Source organism: Stomoxys calcitrans, chromosome 2, assembly GCF_963082655.1.
Source record: "Stomoxys calcitrans chromosome 2, idStoCalc2.1, whole genome shotgun sequence".
NCBI lineage: Eukaryota > Metazoa > Arthropoda > Insecta > Diptera > Muscidae > Stomoxys > Stomoxys calcitrans.
In genome coordinates, this window is record NC_081553.1 from 65,188,091 (window position 1) to 65,200,681 (window position 12,591).

A 12,591-nucleotide genomic window follows, 5' to 3' on the forward strand; every position below is an offset into this window, starting at 1 on the left:
AAATGGCATGTTGCAGAGCGAAACCTCGCTTTAGAGAAGTTGAACATGGTTCAATATGAGCATTAGTGATGGTATGACCACTTTTGAAGGGCTTTTTAGAAGTTCTTGCCAATAGTCAAACTCGAGCGATTGACGTTATGGGCTAAGATGCTACAGTTGCTTTAAATTTTATGGTAGTGGGTATAACGATATCTTTAATGTGAGTTTGTACATCTTTTTGTTAAGTCTACATCATTTTGCAGTAATTTTTTTTTTTTTTTGTTATGTCAACTTAATATTGTCAGACTAAACGCTTTGACTTACCAACTTAAAGTCAATATTCTGCCACCAAAAAATTGGCAAAACTTATTTGGCCTAATTTGAATTTTTAATTTCTGAAGCTGTCTACTTACTGCGAAATTCTTAATTACCATTCAGGGGCTGCGATGTGGCGTGGCGGCAAGGAACATTAAAAGGACACATGGAACATTTTATTGAATTATTTATTTATACGAAAAGGATTACGAAAGCAATGTAAATAAAAATCCATAAAGATGATTGCCTTAATTAAATTCTACGCCATTGTTGTAGTTGTTGTTGTTGTTGTCTTTCAAGCCATCATGGCGATGGTGTGTCTTGGTCTCGGTCTCATTCGCCGTGTTGTCATTGTTCATCACTTGAAGCGGTCTCCGAGGAGGCATCCGAGATGGTTGGAGATGGTGGGGCTTTTGTCTTCTCTGCAGATGTGGGTAATGCGGCATTGACGACATCGGCGGCCTCCAGTTCCTCCTTATCAATTTGCAATTTGGTGACTTTTCTCAGAGTCTGCATTGTCTGCTGATATAGTTTCTTGGCCAATTCTTTATCCTGTCCCAAGGGCGAAGAAGCGGCTACTTCGCAGTCACTGCCAAAGGATAACAAAAGGAGATTAGCCCAAGTAATGAGAAATGAATGTAGCAAAGAGAAAAACAAAAACAACAACAACAACAAAACTGAAGTGATGTTGATGAAATATAGCAAAGATTATTCCGACTTCTAGGTGGTGTGGTTGTTATGCAAATTCGCCAACATGGCCAACATATAGAATGTGAAACTTAGACGAACGAGCCTAGTTTCTACTCCAAAAAAATGTTGCCAGCTAAAATTTTTAAAAATTAATAAATCCAACTCACTTGAAAAATTCTCCGGTTACTTGTTTCAATTTGGGGTCCGTGGCCAAACGTATGGCACATTGTGCCCCCTGCGAAGGATTCTTCATAAAGAGCCACATCCAGGGATAGGTCATGACGCGAACGCAAATGGCCGACATTAATGGTGAACTGTGGCAAGCAACAAAAGGCAGAGTCAGTCATTCATCCAACAGCAAGCCAGCAATCCACCATTGGTGTTTGTCGAATAAACCAACGAAGGAAGGAAGTGTCCAGCCAGAAGAGCACACCAACACAAACAGACCAAGTATTATAGGCAGGAACGATAACGGCAGCATCAGCAACAGAGGACATGAAATAAAGAAAATGTAGAGAAAACTTCTATTACTCAAATGTTTGGATACCATAGTTCGAGTAAATGCATGGCAAAGAGGGATCTGCTGTGAATTGGCGGAAATAGAGGAACATTTTAGGTTAAATACGGAAATGCCGCATTTCTCATCTTGGTCAGAAGTGTAAATGCAAAAAAAAAAAAAAAACAAAAAAAAAAATGCATTGACGTTACTATTGGAGAAGGGAAGGCCAACCTATGGGGTATCACGAGCAGAAGTTACAAAAAGTTCTTCAGAAGTGGTCTTACCAAAGCTCATATTGAATCATGTAAAACTTCTGTATAAAGAGTTTCCGCTCTGCAAAATGCCTTTTGAACTGGGCTATGAAAACGAGATCCCTTGTCATGTGAGAATAGATGTGAAGGAGAAGTCTTCTACCTATGTTCCAAATTGGTATGCTTGTGGGCAAAGTTTGGTCCATTGAACCGCCTTGACAATCTAAGCAGGTCAAGCTACATCCGTCCGTCCATCTGTCATAGTACGTCATGATGGTGTTTAAACCTATAAACCTGTCCGCCTGAAATTTTACTAAGACACCTCTAATCGAAGGAACATACGACACCTATAGGCTACGAAGGATCATATCCTCCACACCTATTACGGAACAGTACATTCAGAAGCCAGACAACGTATGGACAATGTCCAGTGCGGATACTTGTATATACAAATTTTGCTGGAAACTTTCCAACGAACAACTTTGGACATTGTCGATGAAGATAAGATATTGCGTTGCCCAAAAAGTAATTGCGGATTTTTTAAAAGAAAGTAAATGCATTTTTAATAAAACTTAGAATGAACTTTAATCAAATATACTTTTTTTACACTTTTTTTCTAAAGCAAGCTAAAAGTAGCAGCTGATAACTGACAGAAGAAAGAATGCAATTACAGAGTCACAAGCTGTGAAAAAATTTGTCAACGCCGACTATATGAAAAATCCGCAATTACTTTTTGGGCAACCCAATAGTTTCCCGACGTTTCAATCGACCAGATGGAACGGCCTATTGGAAAAATCCCTTGGAATTACCCTCTAATGGCTGGAACGGATTTTTAGGCAATCAGCCGTTGGGAGGCCACCGTTGCGCAGAGGTTAGCATGTCCGCCTATGACGCTGGACTCCCGAGCTCGAATCCTGGCGAGACTATCAGAAAAAATTTTCAGCAGTGGTTTTTCCCTCCTAATGCTGGCAACATTTGTGAGGTGTCGCACTGCGGCACTCCGTTCGGACTCGGCTATAATAAGGAGGCCCCCTTATCGTTGAGCTTAAACTTGAATCGGACAGCACTCATTGATATGTGAGAAGTTTTCCCCTGTTCCTTAGTGGAATGTTCATGGGCAAAAATTTGCTTTTGCCGTTTGAATTTTTCGTGAAATTATTTTCTCAGCAATCCACATCTCTAAACAGAATGACTATTGAACACAGATGAACCACACTACTCCCCGAATCCCAATCCCTTTTTATCCAAAGTTTTTTTCTCAAGTTTTGGTAACCAAAGGTTGACCCTCACTGCTCGCTCTAAATGCTCGACAATAGATTTTCATTTCCCTTACTCGACACACAGCCAGTCAGTCAGTCAGTATAAATTGCTGGGACCAGATTATGTTACAGCATTGAGAAAAAAAGGAAAGGCTACAGCAACGGCAATGGCTTCGACTACGGATCTTGCTCCGGCAACAAGAACCTCTCAATTGAGGTCAGGGTAAAATTATTGAAATGAATGTACCAACAACTGGAAGTATCGACATTCCTTCCGTGCTACGGCGGATAGCCAGCACAACTGAGGTGAAGAGCTTGTTTGCTTTGGCCATTGGATGAAGTGAAGTCTCAAGTCGGTTAGTGTTAACATTAAAGTTTGGCAATTAAAAATTTTCAGTACTTTAGCAAGTAATTAAATTGCGATAATCTTCTAATGTTGTGCACACACAAAGGACAACAGGCCATGAAATGACTTCGATAACGAATGCGACACTCAAGTATGCAGGGAAACTTTTTTTTTTTGCAATTGGGAAAATGTTGATGAAAATTAATATAGTGCAGCTAATGCCATTGACAAGGGGGACAATGGGTGATGTATAGCGCATTGGAAAACATAAATAAATGAATGTACAGCAAGGGATTAGGAGACTAAGAACTGATTTTGGTGTTTAGTGTTTTGCAAAAGCAAAAGTTATGCGGATTAGAAATCAAACGAGTAAAAGCGTACTTAGTTCCCTCCATCATGAACTGCATTTGTCAAGTTCTTTGGCCGATATCTCTTTATAGGCAAACAAAGGATAATGGATAAGAATTGCTATGCTATTTCAGCTATACCAAGTTATGAACTGATTGGGGTTGGTTTGGCTGTTGGAGACCAAAGTGGAATTCATTGTGCAAAATTTCAGCCAAATCGGATAAGAATGGCGGCTTATAGTAGCTCAAAAGCTATATCAGGTTATGGACCGATTCAGGTCATATTTAACACGTATGTTAAAGGTCAGACAAAAAGTCGTTGTGCAAAAATTCAGCCAAAAAGTGCATGCAAATTTTCAACCAAATCGGGAAATATTGGGTTGCCCAAAAAGTAATTGCGGATTTTTCATATAGTCGGCGTTGACAAATTTTTTCATCGGCTTGTGACTCTGTAATTGCATTCTTTCTTCTGTCAGTTATCAGCTGTTACTTTTAGCTTGCTTTAGAAAAAAAAAAGTGTAAAAAAAGTATATTTGATTAAAGTTTATTCTAAGTTTTATTAAAAATGCATTTACTTTCTTTTAAAAAATCCGCAATTACTTTTTGGGCAACCCAATAATAGCGCCCTCTAGAGGCTCATGAAATCAAGATCCAAGATCGGATTATATGAGAGCTATATCAGGTTATGAACCGATTTGAACCATAATTGACACAGTTGTTGATGGTAAAAACAAAACACCTAATGCAAATTTTCAGCCAAATCAGATAATACTTGCGGACTCTATCGGCTCACAAAGTCATCATCCGAAATCGGTTTATATGGGAGCTATATCAGGTTATGAATCGAGTTGAGCCATACTTGGCCCAGTTGTTGATGGTCATACCAAAACCCTTACGGCAAATTTTCAGTCAAATCTGATAATAATTGCCCCCTCTGGCTGCTCAAGATCCGAGTTTGGTTTATATGGGAGGTATATCAGGTTATGAACCGATTTGGATGAAACTTGTTGGAAGTTAAAATAAAGCACTTGGTGCAAAATTTCTGCCAAATTAGACAAGAATTGTGCCCTTTAGCAGCTCAGGAAGTCAAGACCAGATATAGGTTTATATGGTAAATACACCAGAATATGGACCGATTTGGCCCATTTATTGGGTTGCCCAAAAAGTAATTGCGGATTTTTTAAAAGAAAGTATATGCATTTTTAATAAAACTTAGAATGAACTTTAATCAAATATACTTTTTTTACACTTTTTTTCTAAAGAAAGCTAAAAGTAACAGCTGATAACTGACAGAAGAAAGAATGCGATTACAGAGTCACAAGCTGTGAAAAAATTTGTCAACGCCGACTATATGAAAAATCTGCAATTACTTTTTGGGCAACCCAAACCCAACTGACCTGCACTAATAAGAAGAATTAATGCAAAAAATCGACGGACGGACATGGCTAAGTCGTTAAAGAATGTCAATAATGTACTTTGTTGCGTCTCAGATTAATGTTTTGATGTGTTACAAACAGAATGACGAAACTAGTATGGAGGTTATAAAAATTAGAGTTGTGCGTATTATAAAGGGTGATTTTTTAAGAGCTATGGGAAAGTTAAAAAAACACATAAAATTAAAAACAAGTAAGTTCGGCCGGGCCGAACTTTGGATACCCACCACCTCGGGTATATATGTAAACCAGCTTTCATCAAAATCCGGTGAAAATTGCATACCTTATGTCCCATGGCAATGCATATCGAAATATGATCCGATTTGGACAAAATACTAATTAGTACAAGTCTTTTTAGTAGCTATATCTAACAATAAACCGATCTGAACCATATACAACATGGATGTCGAAAAGCCTAACATGAGTCAATGTGTCAAATTTCAGTTAAATCGAATTGTAAATGCGCCTTTTTTAGGGCCAAGACTTTAAATCGAGATATCGGTCTATATGGCAGCTATATGCAAATCTTGATCGATCTAGACCAAATTGCAGAAATATGTGGAGCAGCTTAACTTAACTCTCTGTCCCAAATTTCGGCAACATGGGACAATAAATGTGCCTTCTATGAGCCCAAAACCTTAAATTGAGAGATCGGTCTATATGGCAGCTATATCCAAATCTAGACCGATCTGAATGAAATTGAAGAGGCATGTTGAAGGGCCTAACACAACTCACTGTCCCAAATTGCGGCGACATCGGACATTAAATGCGATTTTTATGACCCCAAAACCTAAAACCGAGAGATCAGTCTATATGGCAGCTATATCCAAATCTGGACAGATCTGTGCCATAATGCATAAGTATGTCTAGAGGTTTAACTTAACTCACTGTCCCAAATTTCGGCGACATCGGCCTAAGACCCTAAATCGGAGGATCGGTCTATATGACAGCTATATTCAAATCTGGACCATCTGAGATAAATTGACGAAGGATGTCGAAGGGCCTAACACAACTCACTGTCCCAAATTTCAGGAAAATCGGATAATAAATGTGGCTTTTATGGGCCTAGACCCTTAATCGGAGGATCGGCCTATATGGCAGCTATATCCAAATCTGGACCGATCCGGGCCAAATTGACGAAGGATGTCGAAGGGGCTAACACAACCCACTATCCCAAATTTCAAGAAAATCGGATAATAAATGTGGCTTTTATTGTCCTAGGACCCAAAATAGGCGAAACGGTCTATATGGGGGCTATATCAAGATATAGTCCGATATACCGTCCGTCCGTCCGTTGTCTGTCTGTCGAAAGCACGCTAACTTCCGAAGGAGTAAAGCTAGCCGCTTGAAATTTTGCACAAATACTTCTTATTAGTGTAGGTCGGTTGGTATTGTAAATGGGCCATATCGGTCCATGTTTTGATAAAGCTGCCATATAAACCGATCTTGGGTCTTGACTTCTTGAGCCTTTAGAGTGCGTAATTCTTATCCGATTGAAATGAAATTTTGCACGACGCATTATGTTATGATATCCAACAACTGTGCCAAGTATGGTTCAAATCTGTTTATAACCTGATATAGCTGTCACAAAAACCGATCTGGGATCTTGACTTCTTGAGCTTCTAGAGGGCGCAATTCTTATCTGATTTGAATGAATTTTTGCACGTAATATTTTGTTATGATACCCAACAACTGGGCCAAGTATGGTTCAAATCGGTTCTTAACCTGATATAGCTGTCATATAAACAGATCTGGGGACTTGATTTATTGAGCTTCTAGAGGGCTCATTTCCTATCCGATTTTGCTGAAATTTTGCATGACATATTTCATTATTACTTTCAACAACTGTGTCAAATAAGGTTCAAATCGGTTCATAATCTGAAATAGCTGCCATATAAACCGATCTAGGGTTTTGACTTCTTGAAACTCTAGAGGTCGCAATTATAATCCGATTAGCCTAAAATTTTTTACGACGGATTCTCTTATGACCGTCAACATTCATGTTTATTATGGTCTGAATCGGTCTATAGCCCGTTAGAGCTCCCATATAAATCGATCTCTCTATTTTACTTCTTGAGCTCCCAAAGGGCGCAATTCTTATTCGAATTGGCTGACATTTTACACAGGTCTCCAACATATAATTTAATTGTGGTCCAAACCGGACCATATCTTGATATCGCTCTAATAGCAGAGCGACCTCTTTTCCCTAAGAAGAGATGCCGGGAAAAGAACTCGACAAATGCGATCCATGGTGAAGGGTATATAAGATTCGGCCCGGCCGAACTTAGCACGCTTTTACTTGTTATGTTGAAATCTGGTGCTACTAACCCACGTTTTTTGCCCCGGCGAAGTCAATCAGCCTCAAGCCATTACTGGACGTTATCTCGTGGAGGCTAAACAACGTTATCTCGTGGGTAGAGCACAAGCTCGGCGTGGAGTAGCATTTTCAACCGGGTGCCGTGACCCATAGATCGGAAGGAGTTTTAGGTAGTGCTCCGCTCCTAACCAAGGAGGTGAACACGTCATAATACGTGGGATCAAATTGGTACTCATGTGTGGGTTACCACATGTGGGGGCGTTGGTAGACGCATTGTATTCACCCTAGGGCCTTGGGCCTCGCAGGTTTGGGCCGTGATGGCAGGTATCTGCGTAAAACTCGACATTCGTGTTGGACCAAAAATGTATTCCTTCCCTATCTTCGCATTAAAATCTCCCCGAACGTTTTTAATATCATGGGCGGGGCAGTGGTCACATTCTCGCTCTAGGCGCTCGTAGAAAATATCCTTGGTCTGCTCGTCTTTGTCTTCCGTCGGGGCATGGGTACAAATAAGGCTGATGTTGAAGAATTTGGCTTTTATGCGGATTGTGGCTAGTCACTCATCAACTGGAGTAAAGCTGGAGACAAGGTGTTTCAGACTCCGACTAACCACAAATCCACAGCCAAATTCATGCCTCGTGTTATGGCAGTATAGTTCGTCACCTCTATACTCCGCACTTCCTGTTAGGCGGTAAAATCTGCCTTGTACTTCTCTAATACATCAGCTAGCGCATATACTGCACCTTCTCTATAAAGAGTGCGGACATTCCAGGTGCAGATCCGCAAATCATGGTCCTTATTTCGTTTGCGTGGGTCTTCAACGTTGGGGGGGTCCGTTTTTATACCCTCCACCATAGGATGGGGGGTATACTAATTTCGTCATTCTGTTTGTAACTACTCGAAATATTCGTCGGAGACCCCATAAAGTGTATATATTCTTAATCGCCGCGACATTTTATGTCGACCTAGCCATGTCCGTCCGTCTGTCCGTCCGTCCGTTCGTCCGTCTGTCTGTCGAAAGCACGCTAACTTCCGAAGGAATAAAGCTAGCCGCTTGAAATTTTGCACAAATACTTCTTATTAGTGTAGGTCGGTTGGTATTGTAAATGGGCCATATCGGTCCATGTTTTGATATAGCTGCCATATAAACCTATCTTGGGTCTTGACTTCTTGAGCCTCTAGAGTGCGCAATTCTTATCCGATTGAAATGAAATTTTGCACGACGCGTTTTGTTATGATATCCAACAACTGTTCTAAATATGGATCAAATCGGTCCATGACCTGATATAGCTGCCATATAATCCGATCTTGGGTCTTGACTTCTTGAGCCTCTAGAGTGCGCAATTCTTATCCGATTGAAACGAAATTTTGCACGACGTGTTTTGTTATGAGTTTAAACAACGGTGGCAAGTATGGTTCAAATCGGTTCATAACCTGATATAGCTGTCATATAAACAGATCTGGGGACTTGACTTCTTGAGCTTCTAGAGGGTGCAATTCCCATCCGATTTGGCTGAAATTTTGCATGACATATTTTATTCTTACTTTCAACAACTGTGTCAAATATGGTTCAAATCGGTTCATAACCCGATATAGCTGCCATATAAACCTATCTGGGATTTTGAGTTCTTGAGCCTCTAGAGGTCGCAATTATTATTATGAAATTTTGTACGACGGATCCTCTCATGACCATCAACATACGTGTTTATTATGGTCTGAATCGGTCTATAGCTCGATACAGCTCCCATATAAATCGATCTCTCTATTTTACTTCTTGAGCCCCCAAAGGGCCCAATTCTTATTCGAATTGGCGGGGGGGGGGGGGGGGGAGTTGGGTTACCAACGCCCCAACCGCATGGGTTTTGTGGGATTGCAAATGTATCCCTCGTTGTGGCGAGGCGCTTGCTTCAAGATCCGATGCTCTCCTCCAGCCACCCCTAACCTGGGAATAGACACTGATGTTGGCCATTGGTTATTTGAAGGCGCTAATAATTCGCCTTGTCATCTTTTTAATGGGCCTCCTAACCTCTATTCGTATCTTCCCAAAAATTAAATCTTTTACATAAATTTAACATCATAATCCATTCAATAAACTTTTAACATTTTTTTTGCTGCTTTAAAATTTATAAAATTTCATTAGAGGTCGAAAGCATATTTGCCTCTTTATTCCATTATTGGAAATTATCTTTAATTTTTTGTTAGCTCTGGAGTTGCTTTGATAACATTATTTGTGTTCTTGCGAAATATGTTAATGTTGACAGTTGTTTTTCTGTTTGAATTTTAATTACAAACTTTGCCAGCTATTCTAAGGCAAATAATCCTATTGATTCGAGGAGGATTTATAATTTCAATTTGAATTTGAAGCGTTGTGGTGCGTCTCCATAAATTCTATTAAAAACTGAATTAATTGAAAAGAAAGTTTCTTTTGTGCAAATTTCAATTGAATTGAAAATATTCGTGAGGGGCAAAAGCTTTTTGTTTTCATTGTTCTAAAGCAGTTAATCTAAGACTCCAGTATCTTTCATAGTCTTTGGCTTTAAAGAGAAAACCAATGCGGGGTAGAGTGGCAACTAATTATACCAAACACACACACACACACACAGTCCTAAAGTGCCGCAGAACAAAAGAATTGGCAAGAGGACCCGCAATGGCTGCTAAACACCTGACGCAGTGTGTTTGAACATCCTTTTGTTATCCTCCTGGCAGCGATTGTCAAGATTTGCTGTAGCAATAAATATCCTTGTCCTGTGCGTTGTTTGGCCTTATGTTGGTTGGCTGGATCGCCACATTGTTGTGCTACTACTACTACTACTGGTATGAATACTAAGCAGCTAAATAAATTCTCAATTAAAACTGGACGTAATTAGGGGTTTATTGCATCTTAAAAGCATTTCTCACTCTATGTGAGAAATGCTGTGTGTGGCCCCTGTTCCACCCCCTACCTCCATTTCAAGACCCATTAATACACATTCATCATTAAATTATCCCCCTGACGTGTTCTATGTTTTTGTGGTGGTTGTTGGGACTAAGCCATGCTGTTGTTAGCCATTTATTGCTGGTGTTAGGTGGCTAGGGTTGCCATATATTTTTCCAAAAAAATGGGGATCTTTTGGATACTAAGAACAAACAAGATTTCAAACAATGAAACTTTGACAAAAATTTTGGTTTTATTAACAGCTTTTACGATGGTTGCTTTTTATATTTCGGGATTGGACAACCTTTGTGTTACAATTTGTCAACCGACAGCTCTATCGCAAAGTTTGACATTTTTGAGGTCAACGTACTGAGAATGTTTTGACATACGAGCGCTATTTGTGTTGTTTACAGTAACTTAAAAGATTCATCTCGCCCCAAAAAATTGAATTAAATCGTGAATATTTTCGTGCGATAACTTTTACAACTTTCCACGTGGATTAACTCAAAACGGTTCATCGATGAACTTAAATAAATTTTTGGCGATAAAGCTCCACCAAGGACCACCACCATCAATGTTATGGTGAATTCAACCGAGGTCGTAGTTCACTCCAAATCGAATTTCGTGAAGGTCGGCCAAATTTGGTTGTTGTTCCAAAACCCATAGATGCTGTGCGCCAACTGATGGTTCAAGATCGTCATGTGACCGTGAGATTATCGTGAGATTGAGATAACCTTAGGCATTAGTGGGACCAGAATACATTCAACATTGCATGAACATTTGAACTTCCAAAAAATTTGTTCGCGTTGTGTCGTGTCGATTGGTCGAACGAAATGCTCCAAAAATACTATCGCGGTGCTTCGAAACACGTTTATGACATCGTGACAGGTGATGAATCGTGGATTTATTTTGATATAGTTTTTTGATATCGCAAGGGGGGTCGGACCCTCCCCCTTGCCCCAAAAGTACAAACAAAAACTAAAAATGGACCGATCGTGGCAATATAGTAGAGTACGAATTCCATACCAAAAAATGGGTCCAAGTGATTGTAAACCCCCCCCCCCCCCCCCAAAAAAATAGGTTTATTGGACGATAATGACAATATGGGACTCGAATGAAAGGACCGATCGAAAAAATATGGGACTTTAATGAAAGGTATTCAAGAGTTGACTACGAATTTCATATTAGAAACTGGGTCCAAGTAAATGGGGGACCGCCCCGACCCCAAAACCCCCCCAAATAGGTTTAATGGACCAAAATGGCAATATGGGGCTTGAGTGAAAGGTATTCGGGAATAGATTACGAATATGGTTAGGAAGGAGGTATAGGCTAAGTAATTTGTTGATTTGGGAAGGGGGGCGGACCCTCCCCCATTACCCCCAAAACGCCTCCCAAAATCAAAAGTGGACCGATAGGGTCAGTATGGATATCAAATGTAAGATATTGGAGAGTAGAATACGAATGTGGTATAAAAACTTTTGTTCAAATATCCAAATCAAATATCGTCCAACCCCAAAAAACGGCCCCAGACAGAAATTGGGTTGCCCAATTTTTTATATAGTCGGCGTTGACAAATTTTTTCACAGCTTGTGACTCTGTAATTGAATTCTTTCTTCTGTCAGTTATCAGCTGTTACTTTTAGCTTGTTTTAGAAAAAAAGTGTAAAAAAAGTATATTTGATTAAAGTTCATTCTAAGTTTTATTAAAAATGCATTTACTTTCTTTTAAAAAATCCGCAATTACTTTTTGGGCAACCCAATATATTGGACGTACATATCAATACAGGACTCAAATGAGTGGTATTCGTGAGTAGACATAAAAATTAGGTCCAAGTAATTGATGATCGCCCCATCCTCGGTAACCGCCCAAATGGGTATATTACATGATCATAGCTTGATGAAACTTAAATGTAACACATTTGAGAGCAGATTACGAATATGACATTAAACTTTTTGTTCAAGAGTCTACGTGATGCTTTACCTCCTAAAATCGTCTCCAATAGGTTATTTGACCCATTAAAATAATGGGGAATCAAGTGAAAGATTTTTTTTTGAGTAGAGTGCGTCATACAAATTTTGTGCTCAATTAGTAGATGGGGTGTGGCGCACAACCCTCCACCAAACGGCTGTATACACCAATCATGACAATATGGGGTTAAATCAAAGGTATAAGGTTGTGGACTGCGAATCTGATATGAATATCAAACGAGAGATATTTAAGAGAAGTGTACGAACATGGTAT

The 12,591-nt window shown here is 39.6% G+C and overlaps 1 protein-coding gene across 1 annotated transcript in view; it reads right to left on the reverse strand.

The window, feature by feature from the left end:
• Positions 1-463: 463 nt before the first annotated feature.
• LOC106094064 (retinol dehydrogenase 13) overlaps positions 464-12,591 on the reverse strand; it is a 195,111-nt gene continuing 182,983 nt past the window's right edge. The window contains exons 4-5 of the mRNA XM_059363462.1: positions 1,152-1,298; positions 464-883 (exon numbers count right to left, since the gene is read on the reverse strand). Of these exons, the coding sequence (XP_059219445.1) occupies positions 643-883; positions 1,152-1,298 (388 nt within the window). The 3' untranslated portion in view covers positions 464-642. The remainder of the gene's footprint in view (positions 884-1,151; positions 1,299-12,591) is intronic.